Source organism: Setaria italica, chromosome VII, assembly GCF_000263155.2.
Source record: "Setaria italica strain Yugu1 chromosome VII, Setaria_italica_v2.0, whole genome shotgun sequence".
Taxonomy (NCBI): Eukaryota; Viridiplantae; Streptophyta; class Magnoliopsida; order Poales; family Poaceae; genus Setaria; species Setaria italica.
In genome coordinates, this window is record NC_028456.1 from 24,980,123 (window position 1) to 24,997,555 (window position 17,433).

The following is a 17,433-nucleotide window of genomic DNA, read 5'->3' on the forward strand; positions in this document are numbered from 1 at the left end:
CGAGTCACTATAAAAGGCGAGCACTACCCCATTGTAAAGAGGAGGAATGTTTTTCAAGAGATTGCAAGTGTTTCATCCATTCCATCTCTTATGCTCGAACCCTTTTGAGACCAACATAACTGCTTAACAAGATCAAGCTAATCTCAGTCATCCTACACCTAACCTGACTTGGCTTGTGCTTGTGCTGCTTCCTGACATCAAAGGAAGAAGTCTTGGAGACACCCATCTTGCCACCTACGGATAATCACTCTAATCAATGGCGGGGAAGAACCAGAAGGAGTCACCAGTGATTAACTGGTCCAGCCACTGCGGCATCATCTTCCTCATCACAAACTGATCATTATCTAGTCCAGCTTCGAGCCACGATTCCGTCCAAAACTAAGGTTGCTCACCTCTACCACCACAAAAGTTCAAGACCATGTGCAGGATCATCGACATCCATGGTTGGCGCACTACCAGAACCATGCTAGGCGAGGGGCCTGCGACAACCGACGCCGGCACGACTGCGGAGCACACACGGCCCAACAGAAACACATTGTCGCCGAGGCCACTCGCCATGGCCGAGCCCCTCGTTGGTTATTGTGTTGAGGCTACAGCCCTGGGGGCAAGCCATGGTTGTCCCTATGGCCGCTGGCGGGTGAAGGGGGCTCCGGCCGGTAGAGCTAGTAGCACGTGCGGCGTTGGCGGCGAGGACTCTTTGGGCAGCGTGTGCTTGGGTCAAATTTGATCCGGACACAGGAGTAATCAATGAAATTTCATCATTGGGGAGTTGTGGATCATCACCGGCATCCATCCTACTGGATTTTTTGCCGTCGGAGGGAGGGGAGAAGGCGAGGTGATGCACAAAGAAACTCGTGAGGTGGAGGGGAGGGTACGGCGCAGAAACAGATGCGTTAGGAGGGAGGGGAGGGGGTGGAACAGTAGCGGTCATTTTTTTTTGCCTAAGAGGTATGTGTAACCAGTGGTACTGGTGGGTAATTTCCACCCAACTCCAAGAGAAGGTATGCAACCTGTGTTTTCGGAGCACCCTTTGAGGTGCTCCAGAAGAAACTTGGAGTTGCCCTCTTGATCCACCTTTTTTCTGGAGTTGGGATTGTTGAAGTTGGAGGTGTTTGACAAGATGGTTTAGGAGTGGAGCAAAAAAAACTGGAGCGGAGCAGTCCCAAACATGGCCTAACGCATCCGTAGCGCGGGAAACAATAGGGTTTTAAGAGACTTAGGGTCCAACCTTGAGTAGACCTTAAACGAGAAAAAAGGTATAAAGAGTCCAGTGGTAGTTTTATAGGAGTGTCATGCACATTAAATGTAGTGCCACATCAGCTAATCTGGTGACATAGTAGGAAATTTAAGAGGGGAGAGAAGGAACCAGTTTCATCTAGATGAAACTCCCTTAGCACGAAAACCAACTATAAATGTGTCATGAAATTAAATTTTATGCAATGCCTATGAAATAACAACATGAAATTGTGCATTGGAGTGGTAGTTTCAAACACAATTTATCTTCTTCTTGATGATGTGGTTATCTTAGAAACATCAAAATGAAATTTCCCATTCGGATTAGCCTAAGAACGCAGCCACATGTCATGGAGGTTGTTGTAACCGTCGCTCAAGTTTTACCTGCCACCGGCTGCGCTCGTCAACTAGACACAACACCACTATGCTGAATGTGATGTGCATCTCCCAGGGCACGCGATTTTGATGGCTACGGAGCTTGGGACCACTATAGTTGCCCATAAGGCAAGAGGCCCGTGGGCCGGCCCACGGCACAGAAATTTGGCACGGTACAAGTCCAATCCAGCACGACCTTTGCCATGCCCATGCTTAGTGCTGGGCCGCTGCGTCAGCCCGTGGGCTGCCCTAGCCCAGCACGATTAACGGCTAGCCCACTAGGACCCATTAGAGGCACTTTTAACGGTCTAGCCCATTACGGCTTGTAAGTTTTGAATGTATTTGTGAATGCCTTTGAGAATCTAGTTGTATTTTGTATTGTTTGTATGTACAATGTCTTTGAATGTATATGTGTTTGTATGTGCAATTACTCTAATTTTTCCCTTTAAAATCTAATTTGGTAAAGGGTTTTTTTATGGTTGAGCCGAGCTGGCATAGGCACACCGTGCCCTCACGGCCGCTGCGTTGGCTAGTGGGCCGGTTCAGCCCGATAGGGTTACGGTCTGTGCTTCACCGGGCTGGGCCTAAATGTGCTGGGCTAAACTATGCCGGGGCTGGGCCGTCCGTTTGGCCAACCATAGGGACCATATCTTCCTTAACTTTCTCTTGCGCTGCTAGAGCCTGGAGGGAAAGGAGGGGAAACCACTATTGACATCAATGGAAAAGGACGGGATGATGGAGAAAGGTAGGGTGTTGTCAATCCACCGATAGGGGAGTCCTTTTTTTATTTCTATAGGCGGGACCACGTCCGACACATAAGGGACTAGACCTTAATTTTGTGGGGGGCATCTTAAGATCAACCCACTAAAATCCCAGTGAAACGAGATGCAAATCCAAGAAACAACATGAACAAATTTTTACAACCCGATGGAATCAACTCATTGATTTATTCGAGATATGAATGGGTCTTAATAACTTTTCAATTGCTCGTTGAGCTGGTGCACTGGATGACACGAAATAACCTCATTTTCAAAAACATCCAACCGGAAATATCCACATGTTGGTTGAGATTCAGAAGAGGATTTGCCCTGGTTATCCTGTGAGTAAGAGATCAGCTAAAACCTCTGATGCAACAATGATTAAACTCGCTTATGTGATTCGGATGATTTTATTTGTTTCTTAATTTCCCTTTGTAACCGTTTTTTCTCACTTTTTTATATAACGTAGTGGGCAACCCTCCTATTTTATAAAAAATATCTTATAATGCAGTATACAAATATAAAATCGGGGTTGGACTAGTGCTCAATTGGCATCTGATCCGTTGTAGGAGTACACTTTTTACTCGTATACGCACTACAAGGCTAGTCCCGGCTCCGGTAGACTGGTACAGTGGCTGGACAGGAACGCTACAGCCTACAGGCTTTGCCGAGCCCACGCAGTCCCAGCGAGATCCGAATATTCCGCGGTGCGCGACGCCGTTAAATGGGCGCCTCCCCAGCCTGCGGGGATGGAACTATCCCGAAACCAACGGGCCGCGAAGCGAAACGGATCTATGAGTGAGCAGCTGAAGCGCGACTACGAAATCGGCGAGGAGATCGGCCGCGGCCGCTTCGGCGTGGTCCACCGCTGCGTCTCCCGCGCCACGGGCGAGCCCTTTGCCGTCAAGTCCGTCGACCGCTCCGCCCTCGCCGACGACCTGGACCGCGCGCTGGCGGAGCTGGAGCCCAAGCTGGCGCAGCTGGCCGGCGCCGGGGGCGCCAACCCGGGCGTCGTGCAGGTGCGCGCCGTGTACGAGGACGACGCCTGGACGCACACCGTCATGGACCTCTGCACGGGGCCCGACCTGCTCGACTGGGTCCGCCTCCGCCGCGGCGCGCCCGTGCCGGAGCCCGACGCTGCGCGCGTCGTCGCCCAGCTCGCCGAGGCGCTCGCGGGGTGCCACCGCGCCGGGGTGGTCCACCGCGACGTCAAGCCCGACAACGTCCTCCTCGACCTGGACGACGACCCCGCCGGGGAGGGTGCGCCCCCGCGGGTGCGGCTCGCGGACTTCGGGTCCGCCGCGTGGCTCGGCGGCGGCGGCGGCGAGGGCGCGCGGCGCGGGAGCGTCGAGGGGCTCGTGGGCACCCCGCACTACGTGGCGCCCGAGGTGGTGGCCGGCGGCGAGTACGGCGAGAAGGTGGACGTGTGGAGCGCCGGGGTGGTGGCGTACGTGCTGCTCTCCGGCGGCGCGCTCCCGTTCGGCGGCGAGACGCCCGCGGAGGTGTTCGCGGCCGTGCTGAGGGGCAGCCTCAGATTCCCGCCCGCGCTCTTCGCGGGGGTCTCGCCGGCGGCCAAGGACCTGATGCGCCGGATGATGTGCCGCGACGCCTCCAGAAGGTTCTCCGCCGAGCAGGTCCTCAGTAAGTTCGTTTGGATCTTTTCCCCCTCCCTTATCTCGATTCTATCCTGCATTTGGAATGGTTTAGATATGTTTTTGTTTTTTTCCCTGGATTATTAAATCGTAATCCGATCAGACACTAGCGCAGATCATGCGCGCCTTATCTGCCTCCAACAACTTATCTAATCCTGGATCTTTTTTTAACAAAAAAATGCAGGGCACCCGTGGATCCAGAGCGGAGGTGGCGCCCGAGAGGTGGTGCAGCCGACCTGAATCCATGCCGAAGCCGACCTGATGGATCGTGTGTTCATCGACCTGGAATTTTTAGTATCCTACGAGTTTTGTCCATATCAGTCGACGTCTTTGTATATCCAGTACGCGACCTGCGTCGAGGAGTGGTGCGGAGACCGCCGCTTCGCTGCGCGTCCGGGAGTGACGGTGATGGCTTCACCTGGCCCGTTTTTCTCTTTCGCTTTTGGGCCTTTTTTCGGCCGCCCTATCTGCTTGAGAGAGCAAGCACCTTGCAGTAGTTTTAAGAACGTGAGGCGATGATGTGTGTTCGTATGTGTAACAGCGCATGTAAAAATGAATAAGAAGTGCTAGTGGATTTGAGCTTCCTCAATGGTTTGACCTCCGTCGGTTGCGGACTTATGGTTCAGTAGTGGCAGTTTTGAAACGCCAAAGTAGAGGTGTTTCTCGTGATACATTTTTGTAACGAGATACGATGACCCACCTTATCTATAGCCGGAGCTACTTATCCATTGGCAACGCTTTCAGGGCTCAGGGGGCTTTGGTTTAGCCGAAGCTGTGGGGCGTTTTTTTTTCTCACCGGCTTCGCCTCTTTCACAGTAACACGCACTATTTAGCACTATACATTACTGTAGCACGATACCGAAACTCCTTTGGCCTAAGCTGTATCAATATACGCATCCTCTTATCTGAATAATTTTTTTTTAAAGACCCCCTTATCTGATTATTAGTTGGTAGTGCTGATTGGCTTTAATCACATCCGTTGAAGCACCAATAACCCTAGTTTAATCTTGACAGCGGCGATCACTCACAAGTCACAGTGGCGAATGAAAAGCCCACCCTTTTCTGCTGCAACGCGGAGAGAGAGAATCGATCAGAAGGCATTCACATTTCGCGTGCCTTATCACCTCCTCCTGCTCCGCATGATATTCTCTTCCGTTTATTACTACCACTTTTCCCCAGAGGCAGAGGGAATCCTGTGCCGTGGGTCGTGGCTTGGTGCACCACCCCCTACCGCACACGGCATATCCCTTGGGTTTATCCTCCTGCGAGGTGCCGGACGAACCGTACCACCTCCAACGTGCGAAGTTGGCACAAGGTGACAAGGGACAGACGATTCCTTTTCCTTCCAAGACCCAAGGGTCGTCGTCAGACAGTGGCACGGTGGACTGTAGCGCGCGACTGCGTGTGTGGTGCAGCTGAGTAGTTGGATTGGTTGGAGTAGATAAGATAAGTTGGTGCCCTTATTGGCCTCTCTTTTATTTTTCGGTCCAACTGTGCATGCAGGGAACGAATATGATACCTGAGCAACTACTACGGCTCCAAAATCGGCTGTTGCACTTAGGGTCTAATTTAACGGAGGTCTAACGGAAACTGGTATTCGCGGCACGGCTCATGTTGATGCGGGCATGCGGCAACGGAGACGAAGGGGGCATTTGATCCTGGCTGCTTATTTTTAGTACATGTCACATCAAATGTTTAGATATTAATTAGAAATATCAAATATATATTATTTATAAAATTCATTACACATATGGAGACTAAACGGTGAGACGAATCTATTAAATCTAATTAGTCCATGATTTGACAATGTGCTGCTACAGTAAACGTTTGCTAATGATGAATTAATTAGGCTTAATAGCTCGTCTCGCCGTTTAGCTTCCATCTGTGTAATTAGTTTTTTAATTAACTTATATTTAGTCCTCCTAATCAATCTCTAAATATTTAATGTGATACGGATTAAACTTTAGCTCGAGTAACCAAACGCCAAATTTTAGCTCGAGTGACCAAACGCCCTGGAGTCACGAACATGATCATTGTGACAAGTCCTATGAAAGAACAAAAACCAAGTTACCGCTATTAGCAGGTCTCTGAGTGCAGATTAATAAGCCCGGTCGACTTGTGGCTCCTGATTCCGTGGACCACGGCCTCGCACTGCACTGGAGTCAAGACCCCACCCGCAACATCGATCCAAGCAACGGCCCCCGCAGAGACATCAGACATGTTACCTACCTGGACAGTGGGCATCTGGGTGGCGCCCGTCGGCTCGTCCCCAGCCGAAAGGTAGTACGAGGCTGCGGAGGACGCACGCATGGGCCTCACGCCACGCTTCCCAGAATATTCTTTTCTGCTTTGCTACTCTCCGTCTCTCCGTAAGAGTTAGGTATAGTTCCACAACAAACTAATCTGGATCATTATTTCATTAAAGAATACGCTGAAAACTTTGATAGAGCCCAAAAAGAAATCCTCTGCAACTAACTAAGCTAATCTGAGAACAAGCTGCTGATTGGTGCGCGGCAGGAGCCAAACACTTAGCAATGTTCCAATAGCCGCGACAACAACAGGATGACGATGAAGCAACGGTACCTTAGTGGTTTCTTACCCTGACCTTTGTGTTTAAACGGATGTAAATAAGTTGCCATGTAAGCTTAAGCTACATTTCAAAACCGTGTGCGTGAGTCCGGTAAGCCCGCGTTGTAACAATTCTACTCATTCTTCTTAATACAAAGGTACGCAGCTCTCCTGCGTATTCTCGAAAAAAAAATAAGCTGGATAGTTATCTAAAACAATCAAGGGCAGGGATTTGGCGTGGATCCGTAGATTGCGTTGAATCATCTCCTGATGGATGGCGACTCATACACTTGTTTTATGTCGTGTCACTAGTTTTTCTCCTCCAACAATCTCAAGAGCTAAAGTAGCTAGCTAGATAGATAGATAAACATTTGCATGATTTACATATATAATATGTTTGTTCACGCTTTTATACGCAAATATGAATATATATATGACGATCGACCTCTTTGGCCTGGGCCGTTTTTCCCGTTTTGCTTTTGATGATATGTGTATGTAGGTATGTCTAAGTTTGACTGCACATATACATATGAGAAATGAATAACAGTAGTGATCATAGCCTGGTTACAAGTTCTAGCAGTAGTGATCATTAGCTTGATCTCATCCATGGAAAACTAATTAACACCGCGGAATCAACTAACCCTGGTCAGGATTATATTCTTTTTTTTTCCTGCTGCACACATTTGTGGTTCTTTAGGAGCTACTAAAATTCCTGTCACATTGAGGTCCTGTTTGTATACGCTTTTCCTAGCCACGCTTGGATTATAATCTAAGCGAAGATTTTCTCGCTTCTCGCTTCTCGCTTTTCGTAGTTCAAATCGTTGAAGCGGCTTACCACATAAGCGAGAATCGGTGGAAATAAGCAAAGCGTTTGGCGGGATTCTCGCTTATTTCCACCGATAAGCCGCTTATAAGTGGATACAAACGGGGCCTGAATATTTAGATACTAATTAGAAGTATTAAACATAGATTAATTATAAATCTAATTGCACGAGGCTAATTTGCAAGACGAATCTATTAAGCATAATTAGTCCATGATTTGACAATGTGGTGCTACAGTAAACATGTGCTAATGATGGATTAATTAGATTTAATAGATTCGTCTCGGGAATTAGCCTCCATCTGTGTAATTAGTTTTATAATTAGTTCATATTTAGTCCTCCTAATTAGCCTTCAAATATTTGATGTCACGTGAATTTTAGTCCGAACTAAAATACAAACACCCCTAACCATTCTCCCCTGCGCCTCGCGTGCCCTATCACCTGGACACCTCTGCAGCTTCGAGTGATATTCCCTGCTTCCCTTTCTTCTTCCTCGAATAATCCTGCCGCACGGCATATCCTCCGTTTATCCTCTACGGTGCCGGACGAACCGTACTACTGGCGCATCTGCTTCTGCTGCAGCTTTGTTCTGGCCTTTCGAGCTCTCTTGGTTCGCAAGCGACCCGGTAGAAGAATCCGCACGAGAGGTTGGCAGAGGGAGAAGATTGTTCATCCCCTCCTTGGAAGCTTCGTGCGCCAATCGATCGGTACGCGAATCTGACTGTTGCGCGTGCTGCGTTTTGTGGGGGTGGTGGTTGTTGCTTCAGTGCTTTGCTTGTGTTGCCGTTCCGCGTTTCCAAAGGCTGATACGTCCTTGCTCGTATTGGAGTCTCTTTTCAGTCCTATATAGTGTGCAGAGAATATGATGCTTAGCTGAGCAACTTTATAGGCTCCAATCCGCTATCGGCACACGTATTGAACTGAGCCACCCCAACTCCTAGCTTTGGCACTATGCAAAAAAGATTCCCCATCACATCAAACTTGCGGTACATGCATGGAGTACTAAATGTAGATAAAATTAAAAACTAATTGCACAATTTTGTTGTACTTTGCGAGACGAATCTTTTGAGCCTAATTAGTCAATGTTTGGACAATAATTCACAAATACAAACGAAACGCTATAGTGTGCTACAGTGCTGGTACAGTAATTTTAGCACTCCAAATTTTGGCAACTAAAAAAACCTGATACGTTCTCTCAAACTGTTTCAGCCATGCGATTTACCAAGGAATTGACGTTCAAAAACCCTTCCCCTTTTGTCCAGGAGAAGCTTGCCATTTGCCCGGGTGTTGACGTATTGTGCAAGTACCTGCAGTAGTCAGTAGTGGCCGAGCCATCTCCGAGTCCGCAGGCGCGTCATATCAAAAGGCGAGTGGTGCTTCCTGTTCGCTTCAGCTTATAAGTCGGCTGAAAAGCTGAAACGGCTGATTTGTTGTGAGAGAAAAATATTGTTTGGTGGCTGATAAGCCTGCTGAATAAGCTGAAGCGAACATGCCGTTGTTTTGGGCTGTTCTACTTTCCTGCCTTTCTGTTCGAAGCGATCGAGCACCGTTTTGATATTTTTAGCAGCGCCGGGACAACAATGCCACTACGGATCGGAGGTATTCCAAAAGCCCAGTGCTCAGACACAGATTTTCACGGCTCTAGCAATTAGCAGGCACAGCAAAACCAGATGCTTACTATAAGAATTAACACACTGGAACGCCAGGGACAAATTCAGACAGATCGAGAATTACACAGTATCGTCATTGTATGAGTTATACACATTATTACAGTCCAAGTAGCACAATGTTCTAAGTCAAGCGAGGGCTCGATGGCCAAAGAGGCAAAGACACACGCACATACACATATAAAAAAGAACAGAAAGACATAAAAGCACGCGTACATGCATGCAACATAGAGATTTCAGGTTTGTATTTGCAGACATGCTAAGTACATTACGTACCGCTAACAGCAGAAGCAGATTTAGGTAGACAACTCAGCTAACAAATGGCCCCATGATGGTGCGAATTTTGATGGAGCACGGACTAAGTTATCGTCACCTCACCTCACCTCACCTAGCATAATACTGACTTCCTGGGTTCATGGGAAGGATCTCACCTTCCTGTGTTGGGTACCCACTAGTATAATCTTCTATTGTTTCAAAGTTGGCAGGTGGTGTTCCCCCAAGAAGGCTTTGACTACTCTCCCTCTCTGCTTCGAGCTGTGCCCAAGGATGCAGAGAAAGCTTCCTCAGTCTGCCAAGCTCGTCGGCGACCTCTTTCATGGACGGTCTGTTAGTGCCACACATGTCCAAGCATTGCTTGGCCAGCTCTGCAAGCCCCCTGATCAATTCAGCGCTTTCTTGCCCCTTAAGGTGGCTCGGCAAAACCGCATCAAGATTATTCTCTTTCATGGCTACCAAGAAGCTTGACGACAAGCTTTTTTGCGTCTCAGGCCCGTCTAGTTTAAGTGGCACCTGGCCAGTGAGAACCTCCAGAACAATAACACCAAAACTGTAAACGTCGCTTTTATCTGTCAGTTGGCATGTCTGCATGTATTCAGGGTCAAGGTAGCCACAGGTACCTTGAACCATTGTAACGTACTGATCTTCATCGGATGGAGCTAGTACGGAGGCTCCAAAGTCAGACACTTTCGCTGCGTAATTGCCGTCAAGAAGGATGTTGGCGGTCTTCACGTCACCGTGGATGATTGGGGGAGATGCGTATGAGTGTAGAAAGCTAAGTCCTTCAGCTGCTTCATGAACAATCCTCAGTAGAGTGTTGAAAGAAATTTGCAATGCCTTGTTCTTCCCATGGATTAGCTCAAACAATGTGCCATTTGAGATAAATTCATACACCAACATTGGAATTTCCACCTCAAGGCAACATCCTACGAGTTTGACAATGTTCTTGTGATTGACCTGAGAGAGTATCAGCATTTCTTGACCAAATTCTTTCTTTTGCCTTTCATCAATCATCACACATCGCTTGATCGCAACAGGCACGTTATCCTTAACTATCCCTTTGTACACCATCCCATGGCCTCCCTTTCCAATTATTGTACTATTATCGTAGTTGTTTGTGGCATGTATAAGTTCAGCTTCTGTAAATACCTTGAAAGCAAGGCCTTTTTCTAACTTCATCCTCTCAAACAGAATCATGCCTCCATGTTGGCGAAAATGCTCTTTCTTGACTTTGGTCAATTTTCTCTTTTGAAGGATCATGTATCCGGAGAAGCAGAAAACCATGAGAACAAAAAAGCCGATTGTAACTCCTGCGCAAGAATATCAGATAAGAGCACTACCAAGAAACCTTTTTGCTTCCCTTCTTATAGAGTTTGTAGCTTAATAAGCTCATAGTGTTACCTATTATTAAGCCGGTATCAGGGTCACATGCATTTTTAAGCTTGGAAAGCTTCCTTCCTGCTCGACAAGAACACTGGTAATGTCCTACTGTGTTTGTGCACACACCTCCTGAAGGGCATGGGCTGTTATTGCACTCATTAACATCTGCAGTAAGGTGAGCAAAGCTGATAACGATTAACAACAATGTTTAGAGATTGAATGTTGTACAAAGATATTGTAACTTTTAGCACACTTGGTACCATGGCAGCCATCAGCAAGATACGGATTGCCTTCGTAGCCTTGGGAACAATTGCACGCATAGCCCGGCCCGTTGGTGGATTCCACACACGCGCTGTTTCTGCTGAGGCACGCGTAGGTGCCTGTTTTGTTTTGCTTGGCCATCTCACATGACATCGACCCATTTCTTATAGCCCAGTCCAACACCGAGGGTGCCATCCCGTTGCGAGTGTCATTGAACTTGGTTGTGCTGATGTACGCGGTGCTGAAGTTGAATGCTGCTGCCTCCATCAGGGCAGCGTAGCTGCACCGGTTAAACGTCCATATTTTGCTTGTGTTGAAACCCCTGTCGAAGCCAACGCGGTAATAGTCCATGCCTTTCGGTATCTCCGTCTGGCAGCAGCCTATGCCGGAGCAAGAGCCGTTTGTTACGTACGACAGGTTGCTGCAGGTGGAGACGCACCCACTCTGGTAGCTCGTGCCGTTCATGTCGGAGATGTAGGCGAGGGTGTTACACCCAATGACGGTGAACTTGTTGTAGACGTCTGAGAAACGGTAGGTTGCATTGCTCGCGTTGACCCATTTCCCGCTGAAGTCCATGCGCCCCGAGGAGGTGTTGTAGCAGTGTGTCGCTATGGGGAGGAGCACACGAACCGTGGCAGAGATCAAGGAAATGTTCAGCAACTCCGCTTTACCAATGAATGGCTTGGAGGTGCGACCTTGTACCTTGCAGCTGACGTTGAAGCCGCTTGACAGCGAGCAATTGTCGCCGATGCCAAACGGGTAGGGAATGTCAACGCCGCCGCACTGACTTTGGCATTGAGGGCTACGAACTGCAGTAACCGGGGCATGACGTGCTGCCAACAGAAGTAAAAGGCCAAGGCCAAATTGTAGAAAGCGCACTTCCATCCTCCTCATCAGCTGGGTAACTAGAAAGTAGAAACCATGATATTGCAACGTTCAGCTTAATCGGTGGACCTTATATTAGCTGTGCTTTAATTTGTGTAGTTGGCTAGTTGTACACTTTGAAAAAAAAGTTAAATTATGCAGGGTCGTGGTGGATTAGGAACGATCACGTGATTTAAATTAAAGCTCAAGCGAATGCCTAGATAAGAAGCCTGGTTCAGTGAAGAATCATTGTTCTAGAGCTGGTTTAATTTTGTAGAGAGAGACTGGCCATCAGACAACATAAATAGTGCAGGACAATGTTGGAAATACATACGAGTATTCCTCTCGTTTGCCTAGCATCTACAAAATGTCAAGAATGCAGATAAATGGACTAAAAGGAAAAATTAAAGGGACTGACAGAATCAGTAATTAAGTGGGCCTGAAGTAGCAAGGAGATGTATGTACCTTTGGATATGTTGTTGACAGATCTGTCTTCCCCAGGACGTAGAGAACACCGAACCTTTGGATATTGCTTAGTAATGCTTGTTTAACACAAGCAAACACCAGCTGTGTAGATTGTGCGTATATGAAGAGCATGCCTCGCTCGCCGTAGAGGACATGTATAAGTATACACATGAGAAAGACCGAGTCTTACCAGAACGTGCATGGTAACCGTGCCTTCGACCATTTATTTGCATCTCCCTAACTACTCGGCTGGAAGAAATCAACAGGCACGTGCCAACGCTTGGGTGGACCGGCACTGATCAAAAATAGCGCGAGCACAATCACCAGCCTTGCGCTATTTTTTATCAGTCAAGATAACTCTAATCTCAGTGGAAGTTTCATAGAGGTTTTATGCACATTAAATACGGTGACATATCAGTATATGTGATGACATGGCATGGTAGTTATGAAGTGAGAGAGGGAAGGAGTTTCATCAGGATGAAACTGTGTATACACTGTTTCCAAGACTATGAAACCTATTGAAACTTGCATTGGGGGCTATAGAGTTTTATTTCATCTAACCATGTCCAATCACATGCCTCACAATTAAATGTCATGGGCATCCCATAAAATCGTGAAATGAAATTGTACACTGAGACTCCCTGTTTCATTTATAAGAATACACCTTATGGGATGAGGTGGCATTTTTGGAAACAGTGCGATCAAACCCAACGACTAGCCTAGGACAGCAGCCTAGCTTTTAAAATTACAATGCAGAACGAGGACTTCACAAATCTGAGACTGCGACCTCACACTTTTGTGATGCGCAAACTCCCATGTTGATTGCTTTCCGCAGCGCGTGTTCTGAATCATTGAAAGTTCCATCGTGGCGGCATGGCCCCGCGTCCCGGCTCGGGCGGCGTACCAACCCGTCGCCACCAGGCCCTGCCCCACCCACTCCCAGACCTCCCGCCGCCGGAGCTTGACGCCGGAAGCCCTGCGGAGGGCAAAGAAGGCGGCGGCAGGGACCTTTCTTCTTCCCGGCCTATGGTGTGAAGATCCCGGGTGCGGCCTATGGAGAGGCCGCACAGGCTGGTGGCCGGGGCTGTAGATCTGGCCCCGTTGTAGCCTTGTAGGCGGATTCGGTGTTTCCCTGCCTGGATCTGCGGTCCTCGCGTCTGGAGCTGCTCGCGCGGGGGGAGGGGGGGGGACTGTGCGTTCTCTTGGCGGCGGGGTCGATGAGCTCGGTTCATGGATTTGGTGTGGCAGGGCTCGCGTGCGTGGCCGGCCTGGGCAGCGCACTCACCGGCAGTCGAGAGGAGTGGAGACCGCCAATGTGGCTGCTCAATGTGGATGCCGCCCGGATCTACGATCGGCGTTGACACCGCAATTGGTGGCGACTGTGCACGGCGACGGCCGCGCGCGTGGCGAGGACGCGGATCTGCGCTGCTTGGATGTGTGGTGGTGGCGCAACCGAGGGTGGTCTGCGCAGGACTCGCCAGCGACACCATGGTGGTGTGGCTGGCACCGGCCTGCGCGGGTGCGCGCCAGCGGCGCCATGGAGGCATGGCTAGGGGCGTCGGGCCACCTTGCTTGTGGTGCAGGCGTTTGCGGAGACGGCGGGCGTGGTGCCGGCGGTTGCTGTGACGGTGGCCGCGAGTTGAGGCACGACGGTGTTGAAGGAGCCCGTGCTCGGTCCATGACGGCGATGGGGTGGTCGGAGTTGCTAGTTCTAGGCCAGGAGTGCGTGGACGATGGCTCGGCATGGATGTGGTGGCGGTCGTGCGTGCGGTGCGCGGCGGATAGTTTTTCCTTGGGGGCGTTGGAGCTGCGAGGGCTGTGGGCCACATAGTAATTGGCAAGCATGAGCTCGCATGCGGTCAAAAAAAATGCTATATGTATGTAATTACATTTGCTAAATAAGTTATTTTTTAAAAAAGAATAATCTCCTATGCTAATAAATTGTTGACATACGTGTCCTAGACTTCTATCAGCTTGATAGGCACGTGCCGCGGATGCACGAGTTATCCTCCGGCCATTTCATCGGATCAAAGGACCGCAGAACTACACGAGGACATGGTCGTTTGTTCGTAGGAGAATTACACGAGGAAGCACATGGTTGTTCTCAAAACAAAAGGGGGGACGAGCACATGGTTCTTGACCAAACATTAGCTAGCTGTCCCGGGCATATATATGGACTTCCTTTCTATGGACAAGTGGTGGATAAAAGACATACTAGTAACAACTTCCACGTAGATGACCTGCAACTTGTTGTCTTGTTGACACTCTGTGTGCAAGCGCACGGCCGCGTGAGTCGTGACAGTTCCCCGCAATATGTGAGCGTCGGCCTCGCGGTCGTGAGGTGGACGGTTGGGCTGAACACGCAAAAACAAACAAGTACGCTAGCCTATAATATACGGAGTAGATTGCAAATTTGTAGTTGCAGGCATGTTGAGTAGAAACACACGATACATACATCGGGGAAACAGATTCACATAGACAGAGGGTTTTTAAAGAGTATACAAAGCTTTGTCTGCCTGTGTTAAACAGATTAGTTAGCAACTCAGCTAGACAATTCAGAAAACATGTTTTAGCCACCTCATCTCGCATAATACGAACTTCTCGGGTTCATAGGAACGTTCTCACCTTCCTGTGTAGGATACCTGGTAGTACCAGTTCCGATTTCAAAGCTAGAAGTTGATGTTGCACTAAGCAGGCTTCGAGTCTCCTCTGTTTCTAGCTGTACCCAAGGATGCAGCGGCAGCTTCCTCAATCGGCCGAGCTCGTCGGCAATTTCCTTCATGGTTGGCCTGTTGGTGCCACACATGTCGAGGCATTGTTTCGCTAGTTCTGCAAGCCCTCTGATCAATTCACTGCTCTCTTGCCCCTTTATGTGGTTAGGCAAAATCGCATTAAGATTGTTCTCCTTCATAGCGAACAAGAAATTTGATGATAGGCTTCTTTGCGTCTCAGGTCCGTCCAACTTCAGAGGTTCCTGGCCAGTGAGGACCTCCAAAGAACAACACCGAAGCTGTAGACATCGCTTTTCTCTGTCAGTTGGCATGTCTGCATGTATTCAGGGTCAAGGTAGCCACAAGTACCTTGAACCATTGTGACATATTGGTCTTTATCAGATGGAGCTAGTATGGAGGCGCCAAAATCTGACACTTTTGCCATGTAATTACTGTCAAGAAGTATGTTGGCACTCTTCACATCGCCATGAATGATTGGAGGAGATGCATATGAGTGCAGGAAATTGAGTCCCTCAGCTGCTTCATGAGCAATCCTTAAGAGGCTGCTGAAAGAGATTTGTAATGCTTGGTTCTTGCCATGGATAAGTTCAAACAGTGTGCCATTTGGGATGAACTCATAGGCTAACATTGGAACTTCCACCTCAAGGCAACAATCCACTAGTTTGACAATGTTCTTGTGATTGATTTGGGATAGTATCAGCATTTCTTGACCAAATTCCTTCTTTTGCCTTTCGTCGATAAGTGCACATCGCTTAATCGCGATAGGCATGTTGTCTTTGACCATCCCTTTGTATACAGTCCCATGCCCTCCTTTTCCAATTATTTTGTTCTTATCGTAGTTGTTTGTGGCTTGTATAAGTTCAGCTTCTGTAAATACCGTGAAAGCAAGACCTTTTTCTGATTTCATCCTCTCAAACAAAAGCATGCCTCCATGCAGTCGAAAATGTTCCTGCTTCACTTTGTTCAGTTTTCTTCTTTGGAGGACCATGTATCCACAGAACGAGAAAGTCATGAAGAAAGCCGACCGTAACTCCTGCATAGCAACATTAAATGGGAGATGTTTGAAAACTTCCTTTTGATTTTTTTCGTGTGTGTGATCACAAACCATTTATATATGAGTCTACACATCGTAATAAGAAATCATGTTTAGAGTAGTGTTGTTATTTGATATTTCGTATATGGGATGAGAACTTAGTAGTGTAGCTAGCGGATTGCGTTACCTATTATTAGGCCTGTATCAGGGTCACATGTTCTGTTTTGCTTAGAAAACTTCCTTCCTGATCCACATGAACACCGGTATCCTCCTACTGTGTTGTGGCAGATGCCGCCTGAAGGGCATGATGAGCTATCCTCACATTCATTGTAATCTGCAGTAAGATGAGAAGAACCAAGCTCAGTAAATACACAATTTAGTGGTCAGAGCGAGAGCTCATTAGAGGAGAGACCGAAGATAATATCTCAGAACAAAGTTGAATTAGTACCTTGGTATCCACCTGGAAGATAAGGGTTGCCTTGGTAGCCTTTGGAGCAGCTGCACACGTACCCTGGCCCGTTGGGTGAATCTGCACACTCGCTGTTAGTGCTGAGGCATGCATAGGTGCCCGTCTTGTTCCGCCTGGCCACCTCACACGAATTCTCATTTCTTATGGCCCATTCTAGAACCATGGGTACCTGCCCAACATTTGTGTCGTTGAACTTGGTCGTGTTGATGTACGTGGTGCTGAAGTTGAACGTCGCCGCCTTCATGAGTACAGCATAGTTGCACCTCCACCTCCGGCTTGAGTTGGCACCGATCTGCAAGCCGAACTGATAGGTGCTTATCCTTCTTGGTATCGCCGTTTGGCAGCAGCCTATGCCTGAGCAGGAGCCGTTTGTCAGGTCAGACAGCTTGCTGCACGTCGAGATGCACCCGGTCAGATAGCTCTGGCTGTTGCTTCTGTTGTCACTGTCAGCGATGTATCCGATTGTGTTGCACCCGATGATGATGAACTTGTTTTGGATGTCTGAGAACCGTAGGGGGTATCCCTTGCGTCGACCCCCCACAAATGATCCTCCATTTGCCCGGAGGCGTTGTAGCAGTATGTCGCGATGTTGTTGAGCACCCGGATCGTGCTACTGGTCAGTGAAGTATCGAGCAGTTCCAAGTCATCACTGTCTACGATTATGAATGGCTTGGAGACGCCGTCTTCTTGTACCTTTCAGCTGATGTTGAAGTATGGTGCCAGTGAACACTCCAAGCCGATGCCGAACGGGTACTGTATCTCAACATTTCCGCACTTCCTTTGGCATTGAGGACTAGGAAGCGCAACGGTGGGGGCATGTTGTGTCGCTACTAGCAGAAGTAGAAGAACATTGCCAAGATGCAGGAAGTGCACTTCCAT

The 17,433-nt window shown here is 48.5% G+C and overlaps 2 protein-coding genes and 1 pseudogene across 3 annotated transcripts; 1 reads left to right on the plus strand and 2 right to left on the minus strand.

The window, feature by feature from the left end:
- The first annotated feature begins 3,100 nt into the window (after positions 1-3,100).
- LOC101753587 (phosphoenolpyruvate carboxylase kinase 1) lies at positions 3,101-4,607 on the plus strand. Of its 2 annotated transcripts, none has more exons than XM_004976178.2 (2): positions 3,101-4,007; positions 4,203-4,607. In XM_004976178.2, the coding sequence occupies exons 1-2, from the start codon at positions 3,116-3,118 to the stop codon at positions 4,256-4,258; spliced, it is 948 nt and encodes a 315-aa protein (XP_004976235.2). In that variant the 5' UTR covers positions 3,101-3,115; the 3' UTR covers positions 4,259-4,607. The 2 variants fall into 2 exon arrangements, with proteins under 2 accessions (XP_004976235.2, XP_004976234.2); XM_004976177.2 differs by having other exon boundaries at positions 3,101-4,000.
- Positions 4,608-9,093: 4,486 nt separating this feature from the next.
- On the minus strand, positions 9,094-11,876 carry LOC101754661 (wall-associated receptor kinase 5). The gene is made up of 3 exons (XM_022828685.1): positions 10,991-11,876; positions 10,752-10,895; positions 9,094-10,660 (listed from the first exon to the last, which is right to left on the minus strand). The coding sequence occupies exons 1-3, from the start codon at positions 11,874-11,876 to the stop codon at positions 9,459-9,461; spliced, it is 2,232 nt and encodes a 743-aa protein (XP_022684420.1). The 3' UTR covers positions 9,094-9,458.
- Positions 11,877-14,898: 3,022 nt separating this feature from the next.
- Positions 14,899-17,433, minus strand: LOC101754269 (annotated as a pseudogene).